Source organism: Acartia tonsa, chromosome 11 (genome assembly GCF_053477335.1).
Source record: "Acartia tonsa isolate MP-2025a chromosome 11, ASM5347733v1, whole genome shotgun sequence".
Classification (NCBI taxonomy): Eukaryota; Metazoa; Arthropoda; class Copepoda; order Calanoida; family Acartiidae; genus Acartia; species Acartia tonsa.
In genome coordinates, this window is record NC_137270.1 from 46,193,416 (window position 1) to 46,207,432 (window position 14,017).

The 14,017-nt window shown below is 30.5% G+C and overlaps 1 protein-coding gene across 8 annotated transcripts in view; it reads left to right on the forward strand.

The window, feature by feature from the left end:
* Window positions 1–14,017, forward strand: part of gek (serine/threonine-protein kinase gek) — a 161,247-nt gene that overhangs the window by 68,929 nt on the left and 78,301 nt on the right. For all 8 annotated transcript variants that reach the window (XR_013884271.1, XR_013884275.1, XR_013884272.1 and 5 more), the window contains exon 6: window positions 4,330–4,415. Coding sequence is in view for 3 of the 8 variants with exons in the window: in XM_080177721.1 (XP_080033847.1) it covers window positions 4,330–4,415 (86 nt within the window). In the remaining 5 variants the exon portion in view is untranslated. The remainder of the gene's footprint in view (window positions 1–4,329; window positions 4,416–14,017) is intronic.

Sequence of the window (14,017 nt, forward strand, 5' to 3'; positions counted from 1 at the left end):
ATAATAATGTAATTATAAACATAATTCACAAAATTACAATTGAACCATTTTTTAAGCTAGATAATATCTAATCTAGTGCTAATATAACTAGCGGATACGTCCCCTAGAGGCCTGAGGTGTTTTGTAGTTTGTGGTACTTTCCCAGAAAAGTTATACACCATAGGACTTATGAGAAGTCACCCTATAATGGAGAACCATATTGGTTCAGTGGTTAACGAGATCCTTTGGTACACAATCACAGACAGACACAGTCATATCCTGTTACTTTATTATTTAAGGATTTAAATAAAAATATTTTTTTTTGCATGTTATGTGTCGACACTCCTTTGATTTAAAGAAGTTGTGGGGAGGGGGGAGAGGTACTACCCACGCGAAACATAGAAAAAGACATAAAAAAGCAATCAGTAATTAGAAATCTTTTAAAAAGTAACTTTTTTTCTGGCTTAGTAACAGAATAGTTTTTTCATTTTGTAATTAAAAAAGATTTGTTTTGTCAATATATATATATACTAGCGGCTTCGCCCCTAGCCTCTAGGGGCTGTGCCCCAAGAGGTTTGATCAACCTAATTTTTCGTATTTTAGATTTAAAAAGAAAAAGTAAAAAAAAAATTTTTTTTTTGGTGGGGGGTGTTTTTCATTTTTTGGGGTGGTTGGGGGTGTCCCACCCCCCAAGAAAATAGCTTAAAACCATTACAGGACCAGTAGGTATATTCCCTGAAGAGTAGAGCCCAATCGGTTCAGTGGTTACTGAGATCTTAAGCTTCAGACGGACAGACAGACGGACAGACAGACAGACAGACAGACAGACAGACATCGTTCTACTTTGTATTATAGATTAATCCTCAGACAGGGTGATTTGGGTTATCATAACTTGGGGTGTACATCAATTTATCGTACCTTAAGATCCCAAGTTTCTATGGACTATTTTATACTTGTATCAATTTTGAGGATCTTTGACCCGAAAAATTAGGAATGTTGTTACAAAACTGCAAATTATACTGGTCCCCAAATGTTTATAAATTTTATTGGCTTCAATACTTTGGGGACTTATATTAAATCCTTATTGGTCAGTTCCTATTAGCAGTGTCAAATTTTTGACAAAAAGGATATTTTGTTTATTATCATCGTGGATGTTTGTATATCAATTAATCGTCCATTGTCTTATCCCTTAATACCCCCTGCCTGCTGTTACAGATATCTTAATTCACATGTGTCACATTGCATACACGACTAAAATTGGGCTCCACTGTAAAATTTGAAACCATTTTCTTGTAATTTTCAACGCTATTCATTCAATATCTAATAACAAAAATGGATATATTATTACTTGGATGTTGCACCAGATTTTTATATACTAGGTATAATAAATAGCACTCGCAGCTGGCTAAAATAACGATATCCCCCATCCAACCCCTTAATCCATCCCTCTTGCTGGATGAACGAACTATGCAATAAATAATGTCCATATTAGGAACCTAAATTTACGACAATTTTTCCCCTGTCAATGTATTCAAGTATTCTATATTCATTGATAGCAAGAACAATTATGGCTATAAGTATTGCAGCAATAACAAGCGGACAACATTTAATTAAGACGTTCCAACCACTAATTGTAATCTACAGAAAGGGTAATTTTGTGTATCATCATTTGGGATGTATATCAATTCTGAATATGTCTTATCCCTTTAGACCCCCGACTAGTTTATAACTTACCAATCAAAATTCAGTAAAAGTACCCAAAATGTTTGAGATATCTTGGTTATAAAACTTTAGGTACCAATTTAATTTACATATTAATAATGTCATCCTTGTAGAATATTATGTGTTTGTATGTGTGTATGATATATCTAATATGATAAATCATCTACTAATAGTATTTATTCTTATACAGAAGCCAAGACATTCTCCAATACATTTAATATGACTTTTAACCCCCCCCCCCTCTCCTTGTTTGATTGTCTGTTTTAAGAGCAAATAGTACTTCAAGACAAAGTACGTGCAATAAAATTGACGATTATCTTGAGCCAAATTAAACTGTCAGTAAAAGGTCGTGCAATTAAATGGGGGTTGGTATTATTCTTATATAAAATCAACAAGGAAATTGCCGACAAACCTATTTACATTAGTATTTGTATTCAGGGAGGGAGGGGACATTGAACTGTTTATTACACTAGTTCCCAAAGTTTTATAATAACGTTTTCTTATTAGTTGGCTTAGCAACATTGGTGACTTTCAATGTTTAGTGCATTAAGTTGAGTGTCTAAACGTTTCATTAACTATTTATAGGGCTAATTTTGTTTATCATCATTGGTGACATACATTAATTTATTGGCCATTGTCTTATCCCTTTAGATCTCTTAGATTTGTATTAGTGTGTGTGTGTGTGTGTGTGTGTGTGTGTCTTCTATCTCATACATTCTTTTTGTTTACTTACATTTCTTGTAATATGGATTTTACTCTAATGTATGAAAATAATATACATATAATATAGGTAGATAGATCACGGTTGGTTTTTTATTAAATGAATAAGTTAGGGTACAATGTTTGGCACTTTCGATATAAGTAAATGATAATAAAAAACCCATAGAATGCGATAATAACTTCAGAAAAATCGAAGAAAATAGTTTTCACACTTAATTAACGTTTTTAAGTTTTTCTTCAAAAAGTTTAGATAAGATGCCTTTAAAAGTCGTCTATGATTTTGTCAGGGATAAAAATGTAACTTTAAAATAAGAATTACAACATATTTTTTTAATTAGTACAAAGTAAAATTTTGAACATTTTATTGATCAGTATATTTTTTAAAATGTGAAGTAGAAACCTGAATATTTTATCATGAAAATTGTGTTATGATTTGATTGTCTGCTAGATTACAAGAAAAAAGATACTGACAGTACTTGTTGGTTCTTTAAAAAACATTAGGTAGATTACTTTCAGAACCCCTCTTTTTGCAACGTTATTTCAATAGAACAGAGCCGTAGTCTTAGTGTACTCAATATTTAGACAGCCAACCATTGTTTTAGAATTGTTCAATTTTTTTAACTTCTGATAAAAACAGAATTAATGGTATTTTTGTAAATATTATACCTCCAAGAAATGGCTATACTTCCCAATCATATGTTGTGTGATATTTAAGAGGAATTATTTTGATATAATGTCATTAAAATATTCGTTGAAAAAAGTGCTATTCTAGCTTATACTTTACATTTTAATGTGTATGATAATTCAAATAAAAGATAATGAAGATTTATATTATATTTAATTGTTATAATTATAAAGAAAAACCTGGAAACAGTAAAAAACTGACTTTATTTTATTGACGTAGGGAAAATTTTGTCAAATATTTGAATAAAAAAACAATATAAAACAAAATAAATTATTTTTAATATAGTCACAAAAAGGCTTAATGAGTTTAGGAAATATTTCATTCACTAATCATGTCATTTAAACTCTATTACACAGAATACAGTGTAAAAAGATGTTCTCGTTTTAATTTTAAGTAATTTCAAATGCATTTTAATACATTTTAATGATTTATTTTTTGAAACATCTTTTTATAAAATGTTATTGATTTTTGAAGTTATATGTTAAAATGTTTTTAAATTTTGTTAACATTTTGTTTTAAATGTAGAAAATTGGTAATTCTAAACATTCAAAAAATGATTTTATTAAATTTTCATCACTTAAATTGCATGTTTGATGAAATTTTCAACTGATAATTCAAGAAAAATCGTTTAAGTTTTATTATATTTTACTTTGAAATGTTAAAAAAATATAATTATTGTCAAAAATGTGGAAGTTATACTCTCCTCAAAAAAAGACCTAAAACATGCAAATTAACACGTGTAATGAGATTTTTTTTCTTTCAGGTTTAATTTTAAGTAATTATTGATATTTTTTGTAAAAAGGATTTTATATAAAAAGTTTTAAAACTCGAGTTATGTAGTGGTTCTAAAAAAGGTTGCGAATTTATGCAATTTTCTTGCAAAAAAAAATTTCTAGGATTTTAAAAATAGCAAAGGGTGTTATTACACGTACTTACAGATACAATTGCTAAGTCATTTTGGCCAAACACTAAAATCAAGTTTTTACATCTGAGGGTCCAACCGTGAGATGTAAAACCAAGAGGTATTTATTGACATATTTCAATGTTTATATCGGCTTAATTGTAATTGATAAAGTGTTAATAACTGACATATTGCAAACAAATAAAAAAAAATCTTCCAGAATAAAAGTACAATATACAAAAAATTGAGTTACAGATTGTCAATGAGAGACTTTAAGACAGACAGATAAACAGACATTCATCATATTATTTCTATATTTCAGTATCTGGTAATGGACTACTACTGTGGTGGAGACCTTCTTACTCTACTCAGCAAGTTTGAGGACAGACTTCCAGAAGATATGGCTAGGTAAGTTTTCTATTTTACATAAATAGAGGCGACGCCCCTAGAGGCACTAGAGTTCATTCATATATACGTCCATCCGTCCGTCCAAGTAAGTTGGCAAAACACTTTAACTTTGGGAATAGCAAGGCTCAAAGAAAGTTTTTTTTACAGTTTTAAACCAAGCCTACGGACTTCTGCATTGCATCCTGCCATTCGTATGTCCTTACGTTCGTCCGTCCGTCAGTCTAAGTAAGTTAGCAAAACTATCTAACTTTTGCTATAAAATAAAAGAAGAATGGTTTTAGCAGTTTTTAAAACTAACCTTTGCTATATTCTCTTTTATCAATAGATTCATTATTATGTATTTTTTCCCGACATATTCATGTTTAAAAAATAATATTTTTCATGACATCATACTTTTAAATGATAACCTTATGTATTTGTTTTAAGTCCTCCTGTAATTTATGACTATTTTATTCAGCAGAACTGAACAATAAACATATTAGATTTAGACTGTTAATTTTAAACTAGAACCCAAAATAAAAGTTAAATTTTTTTTAGCGCTGCTATAGTAATATAACCTCGCGCTTTTTGTTGTGAGGGGGGGGGGTTAAATTGAGGGGGTAATATAATGTATTTTTATTTTGAGGGGAATAAAATAAGGGGTGTCAAAGTTCGAGAGGTTGGGGGGGGGGGGGGGGGGGGTAAACAGATCCCACTTTTCTAGGAAATATAAAGATTAAATGGAGAAATGTGACTTTATAGATAAATGTCGGAAATCTCCTGTGTAAATTCTCAACGCTCATGAGCTGTGCATCTACTCTACAACAGAATTTCGGCATTTAATTTCCGTGGTATAAATGTGATTTTTGCATCTGCTATTTATAACACTAGTTTGTTTGCTTCTAGCCTAGGAAAATATCCAAAAACCACCTTAAGCCAATAAACCACCTTAAGCCAATAAAGCTTCCCTAAAAAGTACAACCTTACCAAGATATTTTGTTTCAGACAACAACAAAAAAACCTTAGGTACTACCTTAAATTATCACAGAGTGGGAAATTTAAATTAATCCTTAATACAAAACATCTATTAACTGTAGCTCTTCTAAGCAAACATTAACTGACATTATTTAAACAAACTCATAGAATCAGCATAATAAAATTAATTGAAATTAATATTTCAACAAGAATAATAACTGATAAGCAGGAAAGCTTTTTAGTAGTTCTGTTTTCATGATTTTTATTGGTTTATTTTTAAGTTTCTTAACACACTTTAATAGAATAATATAAAGTTAGACATTATAGGGTGTAATGGCTACTCCAAAGGGATATTTTTCAAAAGTATTTTTTTCCGAAAGCAGAACTTTGTTCTAACTGTTCTTATATTACAAGCGGCTACGCCCTTAGCCACTAGGGGTTCTGCATTTCAAATGATAGAAAAGAGCAGAAAAAAGCCTAAAATCATCATAAGACTTAAATTGAATAACTAAATTGCCTAAAACCACCCTGGAATCTATTTCAAGCTTCTCTAAAATGGAAAATCCAATCAGTTCAGTGGTTAGTGAGATTCTTTGGAATAGCCAAAAAAATTTACTACTTAAGATACTTAAGATTCCATATCCTTGCAAGGTCCTAACACTGAAAACACACATGCCCACAATAACCAACTCTTGGCTCCTGGGGTATAATGATTGAATTGTAATGATTATTCAAAACATTCATATTCAATGAGTGTATACTCTCACCACATGCCCAGGGTTGTCAAGTTTTTTTGGGGGAATGATAAGCAATATTACAAATATTAGCATAATTAGATAAAACAGCCAAAGTTCTAAAGGGATAAGACAATGGCTGATAAATTTATGTACATCCCCAATAATGATACAAATAATTACCCCTTCTATGAATTACAATTAGTGGTTGAATCGTTTGGACACTCAACTAAAACAAACCAATCAAAATTCAATAAAAGTCCCTAAAGTTTTTGAAAAAACAAATAAGATAATTTTAAAACTTTGAGGACTGGTGTAGTAAATGTCCAATGTCCCAGTCCTACCTGTAATAAAGATGTTTCTAAAGCCAAAGATCTATAATAATAGGATTCACCAATAAAGTTAAAAAAAATAGCATTAAAAACCTTTGCTGATTAAGATTGTATTAAGTAAAAACTATAGATACTTTATCAAAGTTTTCTTTTAAGGATGAGGTCTTAGTTCAGAAATTAATATTTTAAATTATTTTACATGAATAAGAATTAGTCTTTAAGTGTAACTATAGTTTCATAATAATAAATTTAAATTCCCAAACCATTTAATATTGATTTCTTGTTTTATTGTATAAAACATTTGAAATACCATCAAATGCTACTTGAATAATTTGGCAGCCCTGATAATGTTATCTCTCATTGTTTTATGCTGGTAACCATGTTAATGTCTACTCCTAGTGTTTTATTCACCATCTGATAGATGCCTGCAAAATATTAAGTATTTTTATCCATATATTCTTTCTTATAATATTACATTGACCATATCATGTTACATTATTATTCCATAAAAAAAATAACAAGGTAATAAAAAATAAAATAATGAAAGACTTAATCAAATAAGAAAAAAAATATAAAAGAAATCAAATATATTGCAAAACCTAAGCTGTCCAAATACACAAAATTTGGGTTCATGAACTGTTTTGTTGTCTTGACCTGACCTTCAAATGAGTTTCATCTAACAATGCTCATATTCATGAATGAGCAAGTAGCCATCAGAGATGAACTAGAGTCTCAGTCCATATTGCACTGTCTTTGCTAAAATTGTTATATTTCAACAAAAGTTTCATATAGAAAATTAAAATAAGAAAAAGTTAAGCATTGAAAATTGTTTGCGTATAATCTTAAATTAGATGGTCTAAAGTTAATCTTTCCACAGACTCAATGCAGCTTGATCCTGAAACTACCAACCTCTAGACTCTGTGCAGTTGATCCTGGAACTACCAACCACTGAATACTCCATCTCCTGTTTCCTTGGATAAAATTAATGGTGTTGAATATTTTCTTCTCAGAATTCATTTGTCTTTGGCTAGCCAGTAGTTTCACCCTTGTTGTGTTTCTACCAAACAACTCTAAATAGAAATAATAAGAAAGAATTAAATCTTGAGTATTTTACAGCATTTTAGTTACATTCTATATCAAAGACCCATAATCAAAAAATACAATTGATTCAACATTTCCCTGGTTAATATCGTTTTTTTTATTTAAATGTTGTATTCTGTTGTCTGTTGAACAATGAATGGGATTCATTGTAAACTTATTAAATGAGTGATCATCAGACTTAGGAACATATCTTAGTTATATAATAGCTGCATTAATAAATATTAATGGTTGTGAAGTTATTGAGAAATAAAACAATCTTCCTCTGCTATTAAAATAACCTAATTGTTTGCTGGTCAGTATGAACAGCTGATTCTTGCTAGCCACATATTCACTGCACTCTATGTGTATTCATACCAGAAAACAAGTAGTGCTGCTCAGTCAATAGTGGCAAGTGATTTTTTATATTCTAATCATTATTTTACATCCTGAAGATGTTTGGATTTTTCATTTTTGTAACAAAACCTTATTCATGCTGAGTTTAGTGCATAACCTTCTGAAAAGCATGAATAGTGATCCAAAGAATATATGTTATCGAAGGGTTGGTTGTCTGTTGGCCATGGTGTTGTGATAACCAAAGATTGGTTTTAATGGTCCTGAATAAGGAAATCAGTTAAAAATTGTAAGTTGTCCCATTTTAGAAACGCTGTTCAAAGTTAATTTTTACATTTTTTGTTTGTCATTAAAAAAAAATTTTATTTGACTCAGCCCAAAGCATGTGAAATGAAAATTTGACCCCTCCTAGTGTGTAAAACGTGAGAGATAAGCCCTTTTCTTTATGATACTGCAAGTGCAAAATTTCTGCCAACCTTGCAACATGATAAGTGTGTCTTTACATCTTTGCAAATGTTCTCAAGTGTCATTAAATGTTTGCACTTGTGTATCTTTTAATCCTTGATATGGCTACATTGGCTTAAGAATATAGTTGTAATAAACTAATAATATACACATTTTCTATATTTTAAACATTTAATAAACAAGGATGACAACATCCATAAAAGCGAAGCCGTGAAACGGTAGGACAAACGGACATTAACACTTGTATAGTATCTGAACTGAATAATCAGAATTTAAAAGTATAAGAAACGAAGCAAAATTGTAAGTAAATATGTTGTAAAACTGCTTGAAGCAGGATAATATTTATGGACATACTTACATTTTTGGACTTGATTATAGAGTTGCTTCGCTTAAAATATTGTTCTTTGTTGTCCCAGGAATCAATATACCAAAAATCAGATCAAACGGATAATTAGAACACTTGAAAATTTGTTGTTAAAAAAGTAGAAAAATCAACATGTTTAAAATGGACGTACGGACATTCTGGTAATGATTATAGAGTTGCTACGCTTTCTAAATCGTACCCAACTACTACAGGAATCATCATGCAAAGTTTGAAATCGATAGGACAATTCTAACATGCCTAAATTAACGAATAAAAGCTATCTATCTCGGACGGACTGACGGACGTACGGACCGACCCTAATTATAGAAAAGCTTCGCTTTTAAAAACAAAACTTATTATTTTGCGCAAAAGGGTTGGTCTGACATTGGTTAGATTATATTTTGAATAAAAAGATAATTAGTCTTAGCTAATTACACTAAAACAGTAATTTTACAAGAAACAATGAATTTCATTAAGGCTATTTAACTTTTAAGTTGTTTCTTTAATAATTTGCACTTAAGCAAATAAGTGCCCTAGTCTCTAGGGCTTTACTAGAAGATAGATTAGGTAGAATCTTATTCAAAAACTCATTTTTTGAATTGAGCATTCAAAAATTTAAATTGTGGGGTGGGTTAATTTTTCGAAAGGGGGGGGGGGTTGAATGTCTAAATCTGTCCTTGACTAATACAAATCTTTCCTAAAAGTCTATCCGTTTATAAGATCCCAATTGGCAAACAATCATTTATCAAACTGATTCAGTATTGTTTAATCTAAATGTGAAATAATATTAAAAATAATAAAATATTTCAAAAGTTGGTGTTTCTATTCATTCTTTTATGTTTATGTAAGAACTTGTTATGTATTTTCTTACAGAGATTTAAAGGGATAAGACAGTGGCCAATAAATTAATGTACATCTCAAGTGATGATAAACAAAATTACCCCTTCTGTATGTAGATTACAATTAGTGGCTTAAACCGAATGGACACTCATCTTAAAGAAACAACCAATTAAAATTCAATTTAAGTCCCCAAATTTGTTAAGCCAATTAATAAGAAAATGTTATTATAAAACTTTGGTGACTAGTGTAATAGCCAATGTCCCATCCCTTCCCTGAATTTCTTGTCATTTTTGCAATAACAGAAAATACATTTTCACTATGAGTTTATTGACAGGTGCCATCTTTAAATATTATTACTAGATAGATATTTTGCATTATAAAAATTGTAACAAAAAAGAAAACAAGGATGACAACATCCATAAAAGCGAAGCACTGAAACGGTAGGACAAACGGACATTAACACTTGTATAGTATCTGAACTAGAAAATCGGAACATAAATGTATAAATGTCGAATCAAAATTGTAAGAAAATTTGTTGAAAAACTGCTTAAAAACAGGATAATGCTTATGGACATACTTACATTTTGGACTTGATTATAGAGTTGCTTCGCTTATAATATTGTTCTTTGTTGTCCTAGGAATCAATATACCAAAAATCAGATCAAACGGATAAATAGAACACTTGAAAATTTGTTGTTAAAAAAGTAAAAAAATCAACATGTTTAAAATGGACGTACGGACATTCTGGTAATGATTATAGAGTTGCTACGCTTTCTAAATCGTACCCAACTACTACAGGAATCACCATGCAAAGTTTGAAATCGATAGGACAATTCTAACATGCCTAAATTAACGAATAAAAGCTATCTATCTCGGACGGACGGACGGACGTACGGACCGACCCAAATTATAGAAAAGCTTCGCTTTTAAAAATATTTTTCTCTGTACATACATAACTAGCAGCTGCACCAGTGGCCCTTAGAGGTTCTGTATTCAACGCGGGTAAGAAGGGGGAAGAAAATTAGCCTAAAACCATCTCAATGCATAATATTTTTTGTTTTCAGCCGAATCAAACCAGTTCCCATTATTAATAAAAATAATATTTTTAAAGATAGTTGTATTATCAAATTATGGGCCTTTTTAAAGGCGACTATAATGAATGAAACTTTTTAAATTTATTTAATTTTAATGGCTCTCCTCTATTCAATGGTTTCAGTAAGAAAGGGCAAAAAATAGCCTTAAACTATCCAAGGGCTTAAATCTAAAAATAAAACCGCCTAAAACTATCTTGGGACCTAAGTGAAGATTCTATTAATGGAGGACTATAACAGTAGTTATTAAAATATGAAGCTACTGACAAAAAAAACTTACTACTTTAGATAATAAAACAAAATTTAGATATAGTTGAAATGTATAAAATTGACTTGATTATAAATATACTGTATTTCACACATATTTTACTCAGGGATCTAAAGGGATAAGAAAATGGTGACACACAAAACTAACAATTCTGTAGATTACAAAAAGTGGTTTAGACGTTTGGAAACTTAACTTAATGAACCAACCGATCACAATAAAGTACCCAAAGTTGTTTTAACACATTGGGGACTAGCGTAATAAACAGCCCAATATCCCCTTCCTCCCTGTAAAGTACTGCAGTACTATGGTAATGTTACTTAGGATCAGGGAACTGTTTTCTCAAACAAAATCAAACACCAGAGAATGTCTGGTATCTATGTTTATACTCTTACAATGTAGCTTCTCAAAGGTCCTGGAAAGATTTATAACTATTTTGGGGGTGGGTACCACCAACCTCACAAGAGAAAAAAATAACCCACCAAAAAAACAGAACAACTTAAATTGAAATCATGGGTTTACTACCACGCCCCCTCCCCCCTCTAACCTCAAGTGCTCCTAGAAGCCTCTAAGGCAAGGCTTTAATTCTAAAAATGAGAATAAATATCCTAAAACCTGCAGTACCATATTATGATAAAGGTAACCAGATCTAGTCTAATTTCTAGGCACAACCAACAGGGAAAGGCCAATGTGAGATAGATTAATGGTGGAAAGTTTGAACCAACTTATCAAGTTTTCATCAAAGACTCCAAAGTTCTTAGGCCAACATATAACAGATCCGTGTTTATAAACAGAGTAAAAAATTTAAAAAGTATTATCCATTAAGCTACCAAATGCTGAAATTAGCTGTATAAGAAGGGGAAATTAATTTTGAGTCCATTTCTCTCTGATGTAAAACCAAGTTTATAACATGTAACTTTATATTCAAACTAATAGGAGTTAAGCATTTCTATAGACCTTTATATCTTTAGAAGAAAGGAATCTTAATTTTTTATTTTTGACAAGATACTAGATAATCTATGGGCTTAATTTTTTATGGAGGCAGAAAATAGCTTGAAACCACCAAAGGAGCTATGAAAAACTTACCTAGAATGGGGAGCCCAATAGATCCAGTGGTTATCGAATTCCTAAGATACATCATAAGGCATAAGTATTATATGAAATTTAAACAAGGATTCCTGTACAAATTAGGCGTAATCTTTTAAAGCTTGGAAATAACATGCCAGTAAAATTAAACAATGTTTTCTGTATAATTAAAAGAAGGCATACTCTATAATAGCTTTGCTATTGGGGATGCTGTCATCCTTGTTTTAAATGTTGTATAGTGTTAAAGCAGTAACTATATTATTACTTGGATGTTGCACCAGATTTTCATGTACTCTGATAAATCGAAGCTGACTGAAATAACAATGTCTTCAACCCACCACCTTAAACCCCATCTCCTCCCTTCTTACTGGATGAAAGACCTGATCAATAATTGAGGCTTAATTAGCTAGCAAGCTAAATTGACTTCAAAATAATCCTTTGTCAATATATCCACGTATTTTTTATCCATTGTTGTAACAAGGGACACAACATGACAGTAAAGTTGAAACAAGTTATTACATGTTCAAATTAATTAGTCTATACCCAGGGAGGGAGGGTACATTGGGATGTTTATTACACTAGTCCCCAAAGTTTTGTAATAACGGTTTCTTATTTGTTTGCTTAACAACATTAGGGACTATTTTGAATTTTTGATTAGTTGGTTAATTAAGTTGAGTGTCCAAACATTTAAGTCACTAATTTCAATCTACAGAAAGGGTATTTTGTGTATCATATTTAGGGATGTACATTAATTTATCGGCCGTTGTCATATCCCTTTAAATCCCTTCAGACAAATAATATCTTAATTCTTAACATAAGATATTTTTTAGGTAGATTAAATATGAATATTTTGGATACTGTTACTTCAAAAATCCATTCATAATTCTATCTTGCTCCCTAAGAATTACTTAGTTAAATCATCATATAAGACTGCAACAATTTATCGTCCATTGTCTTTTACCCTAAGATCCAAGATTACGTAAAAGAAAATTTCAAAATATCAAAAAGAATATTTTCCATTTATAAAACAGCTTCAATGTTTTTTTTTATATTGGAAAATTTATGTGCTTTGAATTAGTTAAATTGTCTAATTTAATGTAATTTAATTGCCTTTGATATATATTTTTTCTAAAATTTATCCCCACTTAATGAATGAAAGTCTGAGCTCTCCTAAGTTTGCATAAAATGTTTTCAATCAAATTTCTTCAAACAAAGATGACTCGGGTTTTATTTTCAAGTGCTTGGCAAAAGTTACTATATTAATCAAAAGATTTTTGGTATTAGTATTTCTGTTTAAAAGCTTCACTGATAAGAAAAAAGAAGGAAAGCACTTATTTAAAAGGCAAAAAAATTCTTTTGGGGGGCACATATTACCAAAGCTGTTATTATGATCTTAGCTAGCACAAACACAAACGCACATCCTGTTACTTTGCCACTAGAACAAATCCCTGTAATTTTGGCAATTAAGGCGTCAAACTTTTTTTTGCATAGCCCTAATTAAAACAAATATTTTAGAAAAAAACGAGAATAGTCATGTGAGGTTTTAGTGCAGCTATTTGTTATTTGGCGCATCATATTATGGACAGCTTTCTGCTAATATTATTAGATTAAAACCAGTTTTGTTAGCCCCGAGAGGTCGAAGGCATGGGCTTAAAAATTGGTATTTAATGGTTTTTTTTATTTTAATCGTTAAATTGTCTAATATCATGCTTAACATGATTTTTCAGTATGGCTGAGAACCGGTTCTAATCCAGCGAATATTAATCGGTTTCAAAGCCTTACTGGAGAATACAAGAGTAGCTGCTCAGATGAAAATGAACAATGAATGTTTTCTCATTTTTATCTAGCTTTCCCTTTTCTTACAAAAGTGCATTTTAATCTGTAATTTTTTTTTCTCATTAAAATAGGTTATTATCTATCTATCTATTTAACTTTCTTTTTTTCTATTTAAATCTTATTATTTATCTTTTTTCTTTCTTTCAACAAAATTTGCCATCTATTCAGTTTGCTTACTTATCTTTTTTGTCCATCTCTTTTTTT